This window comes from Melanotaenia boesemani, chromosome 15 (genome assembly GCF_017639745.1).
Source record: "Melanotaenia boesemani isolate fMelBoe1 chromosome 15, fMelBoe1.pri, whole genome shotgun sequence".
In the NCBI taxonomy this organism is placed as follows: Eukaryota; Metazoa; Chordata; class Actinopteri; order Atheriniformes; family Melanotaeniidae; genus Melanotaenia; species Melanotaenia boesemani.
The window spans coordinates 33256851-33272483 of NC_055696.1; the positions used below are offsets into that span (position 1 = coordinate 33256851).

The 15633-nt window shown below is 47.2% G+C and overlaps 1 protein-coding gene across 3 annotated transcripts in view; it reads right to left on the minus strand.

Annotated features, from left to right (window-relative positions):
- Positions 1–200: 200 nt before the first annotated feature.
- The window catches only part of zgc:152891 (uncharacterized protein LOC767741 homolog), a 17221-nt gene continuing 1788 nt past the window's right edge, over positions 201–15633 (minus strand). For 2 of the 3 annotated variants that reach the window (XM_042008738.1, XM_042008739.1), the window contains exons 2-15: positions 15552–15633; positions 15250–15481; positions 14946–15027; positions 14527–14616; positions 14331–14446; positions 13268–13440; positions 13049–13192; positions 12755–12958; positions 10813–10899; positions 7293–7462; positions 7010–7125; positions 3114–3214; positions 1223–1393; positions 201–1058 (exon numbers count right to left, since the gene is read on the minus strand). The exon at positions 15552–15633 is cut by the window's right edge and continues 122 nt beyond it. In XM_042008738.1, the coding sequence (XP_041864672.1) occupies positions 879–1058; positions 1223–1393; positions 3114–3214; positions 7010–7125; positions 7293–7462; positions 10813–10899; positions 12755–12958; positions 13049–13192; positions 13268–13440; positions 14331–14446; positions 14527–14616; positions 14946–15027; positions 15250–15481; positions 15552–15633 (1948 nt within the window). In that variant the 3' untranslated portion in view covers positions 201–878. The remainder of the gene's footprint in view (positions 1059–1222; positions 1394–3113; positions 3215–7009; positions 7126–7292; positions 7463–10812; positions 10900–12754; positions 12959–13048; positions 13193–13267; positions 13441–14330; positions 14447–14526; positions 14617–14945; positions 15028–15249; positions 15482–15551) is intronic. The other variant, XM_042008740.1, reaches the window with a different exon arrangement.

Below are 15633 nucleotides of genomic sequence, written 5' to 3' on the forward strand. Positions count from 1 at the left end.
CTGATGCTGGAGTTTTTCTCTCTCTTCAATGACCTGCTGGACTTTTGAGTTTCAAAGATTTGAAACTAATGTTATTTGTTTTTATTTATTAAAAATCACTGAACTGTAAAAACTGTGTTTTAAATTTTTTCGTGTTTGAGTGAACGTGAAGCAAATCAGACTCACATCACATCTGGTTTGAAGATTTTACTTTTTTTCTCATTGTTTGCTCGGCGGTGTTGCATTAGAAGAAAAACCCTCCTATTCACACAGACACAGACACACACTTATTCTTTTTACCAAACCATCTTTAATTAGAGGAGAACAACAAGGCTGACTGAGTGCTCTACAAACTGCTCAGACGTAAAACCACGACGGTTAAAATCTAAAAAACACCGTTACCAAAGAAAAACAAGGAGCTCAGGAGGAAGAACCGTTGTTTTCCAACCGCCGCCATAGAGGTAATGTTCCACGTCCCTGGAGCTAGCTTCTGATAGGATGGCCCGATGACCCACGTCCAGGCAAAGGAAAGCTGGATCCATAGTTTTTTGTCACCGTAGGGGTCTGTTGAGTCGCGCTTTGTGAGATCTGCCTGTTTAAATTGGCTGCATCATAGATCAGAGCAAGCAGACCTGGACTCTGAACTCCACCTCTGTTTACTTTTCCTGGTTTAGTAAATTGGCCCCTGAAGTGTTTTTCAATGCTAATATTTTTCTAACATAAAAAGCCTGTTAATTCTACTTAAATATCCAGATGCTTCTTCCACCACAGAAATACGATTGTTGTTCTAACAAGTGAGCTGATGCGACTGTTGATGAAGACATCTGGTTTCTTAAAGAGAATTTAATAAGTCAAAGATTAACAACAGTAACGGGAAATGAGTGAGGATGGATGTTGGCTTAAATGGCGACGCTGTTCTCGATGCATTTGGGGCAGAGGTACGGGTATGGCAGCTCCAGCTTGCGGTTTCGTTCTGCGATTTCCTCAGAAATGGCCTCCAGCTTAGCCTGAACTTCCTCCACCAGCCTGTGGTGGGCGTCCACTCTGAAGATGGCCTCCTTGTAGTGACACAGAGGAACCTGTAGAGGGAGACACGCTGACGTCTGACATGAACTTTATTAAGCAGTGTAGAAGTGTAATGTAAGAATGTTATACGGTAAAAAAATATATATATTTAGCTAAAAAACAACTTTCTTAAACTTTTTAGGACGTAATTTAGAGATAAGAGCACCAGGAATCTCACAAAGTCAATGGTGGGCTGCGCCAGCATGGTCAGCACCATCGCTATGCGGCAGCTGGAGTTGACGTCCGGCAGGAAAGACACAATGTCGTCCTCCGTCACTGAGCCTTTGACCTCCGGGGGAGGACGTAACATGGAACCTGGACAGTTTGGCATCCAGAGAGCAAAATCCACCTGCAGGATGCACAGAGACAATGAAAGCTCTGAACAGGATGGGAACCATCAGCTTTAAACCTCCACGGTGTATGAACGAAGCTTCTTTCATCAGATGGAGCTTTGTATGACAACACACCTCCCTCTATAAAAGTGCAAAATACTTAATAAATAAGTCTAAACTGGTCTAGTATCAGTGTTTATCCTCTTAGAGTCACCCTTTAGCCACAGTTACAGCTTCATCTCTGTCTCTGTGGCACATTGCCTCTCCAGCTCCTTCAGGTTCTGGTTCTGCTGGTGTTCACGAACCTCTAATTTCTACCATAGTCTGGACTTTGACTCGTTCCAGCACATTTAAACCAGTGTTTCTTCATCAGGATGACGAGGATCATCGTCCTGCTGGAAGATGATCAGGTTTTCCTCCAGAATTTCTCTGGATTTATCGCCATCCATCATTCCCTCAGTTCTGACTAGTTTCCTGCTGATGGAAACATCCCCACAGCAAGATGCTGCCACCACCGTGCTTCACTGTGATGATGAGGTGATGGATTTGTCCAGAGTTCAGTTTTAGTCTCATCTGACCAGAGAAAATGACAACATCCATAACCCACAGAGGAAACACACACACACACACACACACACATACACACACACACACACACACACACCAAACTACACAAAACAGGAAATACGAGAACCAAAACCAAAATACTGAAACATGGTGATGAGTTGAACTACAAGAAGAAAAACTGGTGAGAAACAAAGTAGATAACAGCTGAAATATTTCTACGAAAGGGTGAATTGAATTAAAAAGAAAGAACAAATTTAATATTTTACATGATGTTTTTGATCATGGTGAGAAACTGGAAAGAAAATTTAGTTATCGTTATTTTAGTTATTACGACATCTTGTGCCCCATTTTCACTGAGCGGTACAGTTCAGGTCAGTATGGTTCCCATTTCTGATCCCCTTACGTACGTAAAAAGATATGTCCATTTCAAACATAACTGCCCTCGTACTTTCGTACATTAAAAAGGTTGTTAGCCAACATCCACCAGAGGCAGTGCAGAGTTCACCTCCAAGTTCTGACATCAGTTTCAGACGAGATCAAACATGGTGATGACGGAGGAGATCATGATAATGTTCATTCTCAGAAAGAGACATGAAAAGAGGAGGCCAGTAGATGGATGTGGTCTGTGCAGCTATTAAACACATCATGGCTGCTTCTGGGGGACAAACATCAGATTTACTGGTTAACACTGTCCCCAAAGGGAGGGTCCCAAAAAATTAGGACAGCTCAGATTCTCCTTCCCAATTTTTACCTGTGGGAAAGCAAAGAAATGCATACCGAGCTGGACCCCTTGGTGGAAACTGACTTTTTTGTGCATTTCCATTATAAAACGGGCCCGTACAACCGAAACCACTTCTTGGAAAGATGAAACCTCATATGAGTTCACTAACCCTAACCCTCACCAGCAAACATCAGGAAGGTCTGGTCGGCTCCAGAACTACAAACATCGCCATCGCGCCACCGTTGTTAGATGTTACACGTTCATTGTTCTCACACTAGGATGGTGCCACATTAGGTATTTGGGCTAAACCCAGTCTGCTTAGTGAGAGTCCGACTTGCTATGTAAACACTTGCCTGACCAGGCTAAACCTATTCCTATCTGAACCGACCAGAGCCGAGCCAAGCGACACAGAGGAAACAGGGCTTCAGTCCGTCTTCATTCTGACTCACCTGAGAGAAGTTCACAGCGGCATGGAGAGCTGAACTGGAATAAATCAACATGGTGACAAACTTGGAAACTTCTGCTTTGGTGGAGAAGGACTGAGGGAAACCTGGAATTTCAGAGTCAGGTTATAAACAAACATGCACACGAAAACAGGAAAATGAGAATATGCAAACAACTCTGGACAAGATGATCCTGAAACTCAGAGACATGAATGTCCGTCTGTTGTCATTGTGACAAACTGTTTAGACCAGGGGTGGCCAACGTCGGTCCTCAAGAGCCACAATCCTGCATGTTTTCCATGCATCCCTGCACCAACACACCTGACTCAAATTAAATGGATCCAACAGCCTATAAAGATCTGCACAATGACTCATTAGTTTAAGTCAGGTGTGTCGGTGCAGGGATGCATGTAAAACCTGCAGGATTGTGGCTCTTGAGGACCGACGTTGGCCACCCCTGGTTTAGAGCTTCAAACAGAAAAGCAGATTTATATATGCATCTTCCTCTAAGGGGTTTTCTCTGCTCTGGGCTCATGATTACAAGCCATCTGTTCTGTAATTTGAAGCTAGCCTCACCGGTAGGGGAAGATAACGTCACAGGTAAAAATCTGCATACTAACCGAAAGCGTTGACCTTCAAGAAACTAAGATGGCTGATGGAAGAAGTAACAGCAACTGGGATTAAATCGGGTAGAGATAATCTGCTCATACATCTGTCACAGAGTTTTCAAGTTTATTAAATCAGACTCTATGTTGGTTGGTGGTTCAGGAACCAACATGAAGTATATTTTTGCCTTCCATCAGAGATCAGACCACAGTTCTGTCCTGCATAGTTTCTATTTCCTGTTCCAAAGTATCTGATTCAAATAAAGCATCAACCCTTTTTATCCTAACGCGTTAATGTGAACGAGATGCAGGTACACATAAACATACTGAGGCAACGATCTACGGGACGTCTTGCTGGGTTCATTTTTAAATCTGAAGTAAGGCTGCTTGCTGCTACCTTTATGTCAGTCTTGGTGATGTTCTATCCAGGCACGCTTCATCTCAGACTCTAAATGCTCTGGATGCTGTGTGACACAAACTCAGTGTCTCTCAGTCCCGGTCCTCAGTCCAGGTCCTCAGTCCAGATCCTCGGTCCAGGTCCTCATTTCAAATCCTCAGTCCCAGTCCTCTGTCCAGGTCCTCAGTCCAGGTCCTCTGTCCAGGACCCACTGCCCTGCATGTCTTAAGATGCATTCACACCATCCTCTTTATTCAAATCCAAGTACATTTGCTGAGAAAGTTGCTTCGTTTGGGGTATCGTGAATCCGCAAACAAATTCTGATTTGAATTAAAGGAGCGGACTCGGTCCGCCTACATACGCAGGTCTCAGTTCATTTCAAGCGGACCAAATACAGGAAGTGGTTTACAAACAAAGGGAATTTTGGGTTCAGTGCACAGCATTGTGGGTAAACACAACCAAAGCATATGTACATGTGGGACAGTAGGAAGCTCTGGACAGGAGAAATGTCTCACGGTCGGACGAGGAGGAACTCGATAAATGTTCTAAAAGAAATATGATCAACCCAAGACCGCTAGGATCTGACGCAGCTCCACGTTTTACTTTCACGAAAACACTATTTGTTCTGCATTAACCAACCGGTGATGGCAGTTAAACAAAACGCCGTTACCTTTTCAGTGACGGGTAACTTATGACTCTTTCCAAAGTTACAACGCCGTCACCGTTACTGAGGATAGAATGTTTCTGAAAGCACGTTATTGTAAGATAAGGTTTCTTTTTTTGTTTTGTCTGAACTTAGGTTTTACATCTCTTCGGACAATATTGTGCTGCTGCTACAGTGGAGAGGAGGCGGAGGGATACAGCTGAAGCTGGAGAACTCCGTAGAAAAGTCACTGTGGGCAAAGCTAAGTGGGTTCACACCAGACGCCCTAAACACTCGCATGTAGTCTTTATTTAAAAGCTCACACAATTTCTACAGTTGTCCTCGTTTTCATTCTTCTTCTGCTTTTTGTTCCCATCCTGATCCTCTTCTTCTTCTCTGTTTATTTCCTTTGCTGGTCGCATGTCAGCAATTCTGCTCAGCACTGCCCCCGTGGTTTCCGGTGGTATTGCTCCGTTTTCTGCACCAAGTGACGATAACTAAGCTTCCTGACAACGGACCAAATTATACTCGTAACCAAAGACAGACGAATCTATCCATCTGTCTGTGTACCCGTCTGTCTGCGTACCCTTCTGTCTGCGTACCAGTCTGTCTGCGTACCCGTCTGTCTGCGTACCCGTCTGTCTGCGTACCCTTCTGTCTGCGTACCAGTCTGTCTGCGTACCCGTCTGTCTGCGTACCCGTCTGTCTGCGTACCAGTCTGTCTGCGTATCCGTCCGTCTGCGTACCTGTCCGCCTGCGTACCCGTCTGTCTGCGTACCCGTCTGTCTGCGTACCAGTCTGTCTGCGTATCCGTCCGTCTGCGTACCTGTCCGCCTGCGTACCCGTCCGTCTGCGTACCCGTCTGTCTGCGTACCCGTCTGTCTGCGTACCAGTCTGTCTGCGTACCAGTCCGTCTGCGTACCCGTCTGTCTGCGTACCAGTCTGTCTGCGTACCCGTCCGTCTGCGTACCCGTCTGTCTGCGTACCAGTCTGTCTGCGTACCCGTCCGTCTGCGTACCAGTCTGTCTGCGTACCCGTCTGTCTGCGTACCCGTCTGTCTGCGTACCAGTCTGTCTGCGTATCCGTCCGTCTGCGTACCTGTCCGCCTGCGTACCCGTCCGTCTGCGTACCCGTCTGTCTGCGTACCCGTCTGTCTGCGTACCAGTCTGTCTGCGTACCCGTCTGTCTGCGTACCAGTCCGTCTGCGTACCCGTCTGTCTGCGTACCAGTCTGTCTGCGTACCCGTCCGTCTGCGTACCCGTCTGTCTGCGTACCAGTCTGTCTGCGTACCCGTCCGTCTGCGTACCAGTCTGTCTGCGTACCCGTCTGTCTGCGTACCAGTCTGTCTGCGTACCAGTCTGTCTGCGTACCCGTCCGTCTGCGTATCCGTCCGTCTGCGTATCCATCTGTCTGCATACCCGTCCGTCTGCGTACTCGTCTTCTTCGTCCAGCATAAATGGGCCTCAAGACGTTGACATATTCTTATTTAAGAAGCTACGGCTGGTCTTCCACCTTTTCGCCTTTCAACTCTTTTCCTGCTGAAGAGTTCAGGATTCTTCCTCTTCGTTCACTGGAGCTGTTATTGTTCTCATTCCCAAAGATGTGAAACTGATCTGGGAAAAGTTTTTTTTATCTTCTGCTCCTTTTAGCAGGAGCAATGTGCAGAAAGACCTGAAACTCCATGACCTGGAACTTCTTAGGAAAGTGTTGGATGAAATGGAGGCAGCTGCCTCTGTTTGTAGATGTTGCTGCTTGATTTTGGTATTTCAGAGTTATTTATGTTGATTTGGTTTTAAATCTTTAGCCAGCTTGAATGTGTTTTGTTGTGTGTTTTAAACTTCTGCAGCTGTCATGGCCAGAACAATCTTGGAAAAAAATGAGTCTCAGTGGAGGTTCTTCCTGGTTAAACAATGGATAAATAAAAAAGGAATAAAATAAAAACCATCTTCTAAATGTTGACCTTTATTTACATTTGTTAATGAAACCAACATTGGAGGAAGATCAGAGATGATTTTAACGATTCGGTGGAGGAAACTCAGGAGCGACTAACTCCTCGTGTATTCCATCCTACCTGCATACCTGCATAAACTTTATTCATACTAAACAAAAACATGTGTTGCATGCATGAGGAACTACAACTGCTGTTTTTCATCCAGTAAAACATATTTGCAGATTTATTTTTTAATTTGTTGCATAAAAGCAAAGTTTTTGTCGTCTGTTTATGTAACAAACAGGTTGAGGATGAAAACAAACACACCTGAGTTGTGTGTGAAGCTGTGTGTGTTGATGTCTGTGATCCAGTGTTGAAGCTCTGAGTCGCTCTGAACCTCATCGTCTCCACGGTAATACAGGTCCACCCAGCTGGCCACAAACCTGACGCACACACACAAGCACACCCAGGGAAGAGGAACCAGCCTGATCTACATCACCGGTCCTTCTGATCACATCTGATAAAAATGTTGCTCTCAGGGTTGTGTTTTAACATCCAGACTTTAATCAGCTGAGTTACATCATTTCCAAACTCAGGTGTGTTTGCTTACCCGTTCAGTGCGTCCCAGATTCTCTGTGCATCCTGAGCGTAGAAGCTGTGTGGCAGTTTGTCCACACTGCGGTCCGTCAGGTCGTCGGGGACGCACAGGGAGGAATAGGTAATCCTGGCGGACGCCCGGGGAAGAAGAACATGGATCGTCTTCAGACCAGAACTCACCGCCTGAAAGGACAAGAACAGCAGCAGGAATACTTGTGTATCAACACATCATGAAACATCTGGTCCTCATCAGGGCCTCATTTATCAAGCTTGCATGGCGGGGCAGGGTGGGTGGGTTATGTGTGACGTGACTGTGTGGTGGTGAGTGTTTATGGGTACAGCGCAGGGGAGGGTGTGAGTGTGGGGTTATATGGGGTGGAGGTTGGAGTAGGTGAAGGGTGGGGGAAGGGGGTCGATGGCACCCTGGTTCCCAGGGTGTGCGGCTGGAACATCGGGGTGCGTGCTGGCCTATGCTGGGTGGTTGTCTGGAGGGGCCCAGTTCACCTGGGCATGGTGCAGGCCCTCTGCCTTTGTGGGGTGGCTGGCTCTGGGATCCTGGGCCCTTCGCTTGGGCTGCCCTGGGTGGCCGGTCCCTGGCGGGGCCGGCGGCTGCCGAGCTTGGCCGACTGGGGCCTGTACCCCAAGACCGCGGGGGGCTCTTGCTAGGGCTCTCCTCTGCAGCCCTTCGGGTGGGGCTGGAGTCGTCTTCGTGGTGGGGTGGCTTGGGTTCGTGCTCTGGGGCTGCTGCTGAGGGCCCGGGTCTCTGGGCTGCCCTGGTCTGCCTCTGGCCTCTGTAGAGGCGTGGTCACATTTGCACGATCTCACTCACCACTCTTCATCACTGATCACTCCTCTTCCTCATCCTCTGCATGCTGACACAGTCACTGAGGTGTCCAGTGGGTTTTTATACTAAGTGATAATTCTTCTTTTTATTTTTCCTGTGTGTTAGTATCTGGTTGTTGTTTTACTTGCAGCTCTGTTTTTAGTAAAAGTTGTAGGAAATGTTCTGGTGTGTTCATGTACAGGTGTAACGTTTTGTTGTCTGGTGATGGTGTGGACTGAAGGGTCGTTTCCTTCTGTCTGTGATGTTTTTGTCTCCTTTTTTTTTTTCTTCTTTCCTTTTTGCTTCTTTTTGCTGTCTTCCTTTTTTTTCTGTCCCTTCTGGTCAGTTCCAGCAACATTATATAGATTCCGTAATTCAATTCAACGGTAAGTAAATAAATAAATTAATCAGATTATCAAGAGGAGCCTTACCCATAGGCCTCCCCTCAGCAGAGCTAATTTGTTCAGCACGATACAGAAACCAGATTATCATTTTGCTGCTATGATGCTGGACAGGACAGGTTAAAAAAAGTCAAGCTGGCATAGGTACAAAAACCTGCGTACGCCAAATACAGTAAACTTTTGGGATTTATAACAACCAAACTTGATGGGAAAATGTTCCTAGCTTCACAGCAACTCTGACCCAGACGTACGCACAAAATCTAGGGAAACGGGAAACGGGGACACCACCGGTCCAGAATAAAATTTAAGGAAATGATGTGAAATGTGAGACATTTCCGCACAATCCATTATTACCTTTCACACCACGTTAGATGTTAAAGCTGTTTCCAGAAATGAATAAAGATGCACATTTAATATAAATTCTAAGAGCCACGCTGGGGAAAAAAACAACAGGATTTCCAGGAAAAAGGGAGATGATATTAATAAGAAGCTCAACCACTAAAACATGTTCTGTCATTGTGAAACAAAACTTCATGTTATAAAACCCATCCAGATAAATAAGGAGCCAGTCTGCTTCCAGCATGTAGCATCAGTGTGGAAAGTAGCTTTGGTCCTTCATTCCAGCAGAGCGCGACCAGACTGGAGGCTGGAGGTCTAGAAGTGATGCTACACTAACGAAACACACAAGAGGAGGATTTCCTTTATTTATTTATTCTTACACAATGTTTTAATTGTTGTCCTAATTTCTGTCCAGTCTTTATTTCCAGCCACTCCTTGTCCACCGGGTTAAGAGCGGTGATTGTGTTACCACCCACCCAGCTGGGGCAAAGCCCACCTAGCTGGGGCACCGCCCACCCAGCTGGGGCACCCAGTAACTAGAAAGATATATTATTTAACTCTTATATACTTGTACTGCACTTTCCCTTCAAATCAAAATACACGGCCCTAATTATGCCGAATTTAAAGATTAAATAACATCCAAACGGATGAGTTAGAAAAAATTCACCCCCCTCACAGTTGTCATGAAGGTAAACTTGACCTTTTAATCCTAAAATGTTTTTTTGTACCAGGCTTTAAACATGTTTATTTCTGCTGTGAAGTTGGTCTTTTTAACATGGGAGTCTATGGGGATTTGCTCTGTTTTGGAGCCCCTAGTGGATGAGGGGTGAACTGCAGTTTTTTGCACTTTGCATAGGCTTCACATTTTACCCCTGGAGGTTGCCGGTTGCTTCTGACACTGTGATGACAGCATCTACACCTGCTGCCACTATTCTGTCTTTCTGACACCAGTAATGCCCACGCCGTGTCCACCAGTTAAACATTTTTACGTTTGTCAGCGTGCTCCATCAGGATCTCTGTCTCACACCCCGAAAAATTCCACTTCTTTCCTTCTTTTTCCGCCCGAGCCATCATGGAAATGATGTGATGAATATGTATTACAGGCGTCCACATGACCATTTATAGCCACCGTGTGGGCGGGGCAAGGCGTTCCCTCACGTACGCCCGCTTTAGAGTTGATTCTGATTTATAAATGGAGACAGGCGTAGGACGTGCGTTTGCACGCTTTGACAAATCCAAAAGTACGCAGCATTTACTTTTTGCACCACAGACGCCACCTGTAGTTTGCTTTGCTACGCATGGTTTGATAAATGAGACACCAGGTCTTAAAATTCTGTAACTCCAGCCTCAGATAAACATCATGTCATCTTATTCGGTTTTATTATCTCATAATCCAGACGTTGTGTATAAAAGATTCACACCAGCCCTTCGGAGTTGAATCCTAGTCCATTTGCATGGAAAGTCTGCTTCGTTGGGGAGGTGTAAACATGCGAAAAACTCTGATCAAAGAAGTGAACGCTCTTCCGCCTATAAACGTTGCCTTTGGTTAGTTTCAAATGAGCCTAATAAAGGAAGCGGACTACAGTGCAAAGAGGATTGTGGGTGAATAAAACCGAAACATACGTGTGTTTGGGATGATATCAGGAGGAAATGTCTCACTGTCAGATGTGGAAGACCTCAGTAAAAGTTCTGATAGAAATCTGATCAACCTGCAGGATCTGATGGACACACAAGTTCTGCTTTAACAAACAGCTGAGCAGGTTTTCTTCTTTGTTGGTTTTGTCTTCTTCAGTAACTGATTCAGCGGAGAGTGGAATACATTATTTAAAGGTTGGATTCACTGAGTCCTGCAGCATGAAGGCAAACTCGGTCTGGAAGCACACTGTGCCTCCCAGCTGACGGACTAGCGGACTATCCAAGTCACGACTTGTTTGAAGCAGTTTGTTCGTCGGCAGCAGGTGAGATTTTACCTGATCGAACGCTCCACCAGCAGCCAGCAGTGATGCTCGGGCCTGCATGTTTATCTGGAGCGACGTCCTCACGTGTGGCATCAGCAACTAAAAAGACAAACAACCAATCAGAGAGGAGAAAGGACCACCCATGAAAACACAATCAGAACAGTTAGAAGCACATCTGAGAGTTTTAGTTTCATCCCAGTTCCTGTTCTAAACTTACCAAAATAAGTGTGAAACCCAGCGCTACCTGTTTCTGTTGATTCACTTCACCAAGTAAAACAGCTCAGCTGACGGTAAATCAGTCTAGTGATGTGTCGTTCATGAACGAGTCGGTTCTAAGAGCCCATTCTTTGTAGTGAATGAGAAGAACCAATTCTTTAGAAGGGCAGAACTTTATTTTGATAGGCACACGTTCCATAGAAGGAAAGACGACCAGGTCCACAGAGAAAGCTGGAGCCTGATTTAATTACGTATCAAGAAATAATTGAGAAATTTCTTAAAGTGTCATTATGTTCAAACTTTGTTCTTTATTCACTTGATATGCTTGATGTGGTTCTGTGTTCAATTCTTTGTTTAGAGGCTTGATAAAATATTAGCATACCTGGTGCGGTGGGTTAGCGTACCTGTTGCAGTGGATTAACGTACCTGGTGTGGTGGGTTAGCGTACCTGGTGCGGTGGGTTAGCGTACCTGGTGCGGTGGGTTAGCGTACCTGGTATGGTGTGTACCTGGTGCGGTGGATTAACGTACCTGGTGTGGTGAGCTTGCGTACCTGGTGTGGTGAGTTAGTGTAACTGGTGTGGTGGGTTAGCGTACCTGGTGCTGTGGGTTAGCATACCTGGTACTGTGTGTACCTGGTGCGGTGTGTACCTGTTGCGGTGGATTAATGTACCTGGTGTGGTGGGTTAGCGTACCTGGTGTGGTAGGTTAGCGTACCTGGTGTGGTGGGTTAGCGTACCTGGTGTGGTAGGTTAGCGTATCTGGTGCGGTGGGTTAGCGTACCTGGTATGGTGGGTTAGCATACCTGGTACGGTGTGTACCTGGTGCGGTGTGTACCTGTTGCGGTGGATTAATGTACCTGGTGTGGTGGGTTAGCGTACCTGGTGTGGTAGGTTAGCAAACCTTGTATGGTGGGTTAGCGTTCCTGGTGCAGTGTGTACTTGGTGTGGTGGGTTAGCGTACCTGGTGTGGTGGGTTAGCATACCTGGTGTGGTGGGTTAGCATACCTGGTGCAGTGTGTACTTGGTGCGGTGGGTTAGCTTACCTGGTGCAGTGTGTACTTGGTGTGGTGGGTTAGCATACCTGGTGTGGTGGATTAACGTACCTGGTGTGGAGGGTTAGTATACCTGGTGCAGTGTGTACTTGGTGCGGTGGGTTAGCGTACCTGGTGTGGTGGATTAACATACCTGGTGTGGTGGGTTAGCGTACCTGGTGTGGAGGGTTAGTATACCTGGTGCAGTGTGTACTTGGTGCGGTGGGTTAGCGTACCTGGTGTGGTGGATTAACATACCTGGTGTGGTGGGTTAGCGTACCTGGTGCGGTGGGTTAGCGTACCTGGTGCAGTGTGTACTTGGTGCGGTGGGTTAGCGTACCTGGTGTGGTGGGTTAGCATACCTGGTGCAGTGTGTACTTGGTGCGGTGGGTTAGCGTACCTGGTGTGGTGGGTTAGCATACCTGGTGCAGTGTGTACTTGGTGCGGTGGGTTAGCGTACCTGGTGCGGTGGGTTAGCATACCTGGTGCGGTGTGTACTTGGTGTGGTGGGTTAGCGTACCTGGTGTGGTGGGTTAGCATACTTGGTGTGGTGGGTTAGCATACCTGGTGCGGTATGTACTTGGTGTGGTGGGTTAGCGTACCTGGTGTGGTGGGTTAGCATACCTGGTGCGGTGTGTACTTGGTGTGGTGGGTTAGCGTACCTGGTGTGGTGGGTTAGCGTACCTGGTGTGGTGGATTAGCGTACCTGGTGCAGTGGGTGGAGCTCTGGGAGCTGTCTCAGTGTCGCCACACAGCACAGCTCTGCCATCATGTGGGTCCGCAGGTAATGGGAGATCAGCTGGTGACACTGGAAGTCTGCACTGCGAACCCAAATCTTAGCCAGCAGCCAATCAGCAGTGGAGTCAGAAGGCAGGAAGACCGGGTTCTGAGGACCGGGCATCTGCTGCAGCTGACGGAGGGGAACATCAGTGACTGATTCAGAAAATCATTCAGAATCAATGTGGCGATATAAAAACCAACTCTGTGATTGCTGTATCACCTGGATGGCAATGGGGACCAGCTGACTCTGCTGATTCAGGTGGAGAAGACACAGGGGGGCGGACAGGTACGCCTCCTTCCCATTGATTATGTTTGCTGGGAGTCCATCCAGAACTTCATAGTCCAACAAGTAAATGGTCCCTTTCTGTCACATCAACACACAGAGATGATGCACATATCTGCAGATATGGAGGAGGTAAAGTCAGAACCACATACTTACCTGCAGCTCAAGTTCAAGGGTGGAATCTCCAGGCAGGAAGGGGCGGAGCATGTCAGGGGTGACGGCCAGGTTAGGAGGGAGGAGGCGGGTCTGACGCAGCAGCAGGGGGTTGCAGCCGTTCAGACTCTGATAGCCAAAATACCAGTCCTCTTTCCAATGAGCCTTCACGAACTCTGAAAAATAAATTAACATCAGGAGCCTGAACTACGAAGCTGGTTCAACACCTTTACTACAGCTTATCACCTGGATGAACCAGGTGTTTTCACTCTGGATATGTAACATTGATGTAAAAGGGGCCGAGCTGACAGCAGAGGACCAGTCAGAGTCACTTATTTGGTTGAAATACAAAAGCGATGCAGCCAAAGCAGAAAGAAAAGATGAGGAAAAGTAGGTCTGTTCCTCCTCAGCCAGCTGGGTGATGACTCGGGGGGGGGGGGGGGGGCATGAGGTTGAAACACTAAATGCAGGACTGTTCATCCTCATCACATCCTGGAGACAGCTGTCATTACTGAGGACATATACTGACAACAAAAACACAGAAACAGCAACACCACAATAACACCAAGTTGAAATCATCTGCTTCTCTACATCTAATTGGTAAAAAATCCAAGAAAATGACTAAATATAATAAAAAACAACTAAACTACAACATTAAAATGTGCAGAAGAGACCAAAGGGAAAAATCATTAACACAAGGCACCAAAAAACTGATCAAAAGTCAACAAAACCCACGGCCCATAATGCATCACTGCAACAAGCTGCGGAGAGAGGAACAACTGGAAAGGCCCAAAACACGAGGACTAGAGATAAAACCAAGATGGACGCCACAAATTCTGCTAACCAAAGGCTGAATGAGAAGCAGGACATCAGAAACTATGAGATTTTATCCACCCAAGAGGGACAAATGAGCTCAGACAGAACTTCTACATAAACATGAGCACAAAGACACGAATCATGACAGATCAGGTCTGGCCTCAGGACCGTGTCCTGGTTCCATAACATCCACAGGGACTATGGTGATCTGTCCCAGACCTGGTCATCTGTGTGATGCTGTGGGTCTTACTGGCGATGCTGTTCTGGAGTCCACTGAAGGCAAAAACCGTCTCCAGCTCCGAGAAACTGGTCCAGGACTCTGCTCGGCCCGTGAAGCCTTTCAGGTAGTGCATGTTGGTGGCTGGACTGAGGACGGAGAAACCAACACAGCTCAGACTCCCGTCCATCACACACCTGTTTCTGAGGTGTGTGTGTGTGTGTTGTACCTTTTGAAGGAGTAGCTGAGGTTGGGCCCGAGCTGAGATGGACTGTTCAGGTCTGCACAGTGTGGAGCTCCGTCCACGAACAGACGCCACCTGTAACAGCAACCACAGAGGCTGCGTCATTCCTACAGCACATGAGCAGCAGGTCAGGGCTTTACACTGAACAGCCGGGTGAGGAGACTTTGTCAGACTTGCTGAGGACCACGTGATCTTCATCACATGATGTATCTGGTCTGAACTCCTCTGATAGTCATCATATTTACACACAAACTCCACAAAGTCTGACCTGAACATCATGTTATTGATAAGAATTACTGCTGCATTATCAACACTAACAACCATCTCACAGCTTCAGCTTCAACACGGAGTAAATGACTCTGATTGGCTGGGAGATCTGAGACAGACTCAGGATGAAGATTTACCTGATGAGTTCCTGCTGACGCTGCAGCTGTCGGAGTCGATGCTGCCTCCGTTTCTCCTCACTTTCATCGGCCAGCAAACACACTGAAGGAGGAACAAACATGAAGACTGAAAGGTTGTAGTACATATGCTGCACCTGTATGTGGCGCTGTAATACCGCAGAAACACAGAGAAGCTGCAGGGATTACAGAACGATCCGGTAGAGACGGGTTATCGGACCGGGGCTGAAATACCGAGCCAGTGATGAGATGATCAATGTCAGCTGCTGCTGGAACCCTTACATAGACAGACAGACAGACATCTCACACTTTCCACACGGCAGCTCCACATCTCCGTCTCCTGTCCTCAGCCAGCGGTCACAAAGAAACACCTGAGTCTCTGGATCTTCAGCTGACTCCTGACCTCCAGCTCGCCTGCAGACCTGAACCCTGCTGCAGTGCCAGTCCAGGTCTGGGAATCCAGTCTGAGCCTCCAGCCGGAGCCGAACCAGGACCAGCTGACCCACTGGACCGTCAGCCTGGACCTGGATCAGAGACATCTGCGAGGACAAAAAGATAAAATGAAAGCTTCCAGGCTGAAACCAGACGGTTCTGGTGGACGAAACTTACCGATCCAGGCAGGAGATGATGGTCCGGGCTCAGGCTGGTGGGCGGAGTCTCACCCTGCGAGCCAATCAGAGAGAGCCACAGC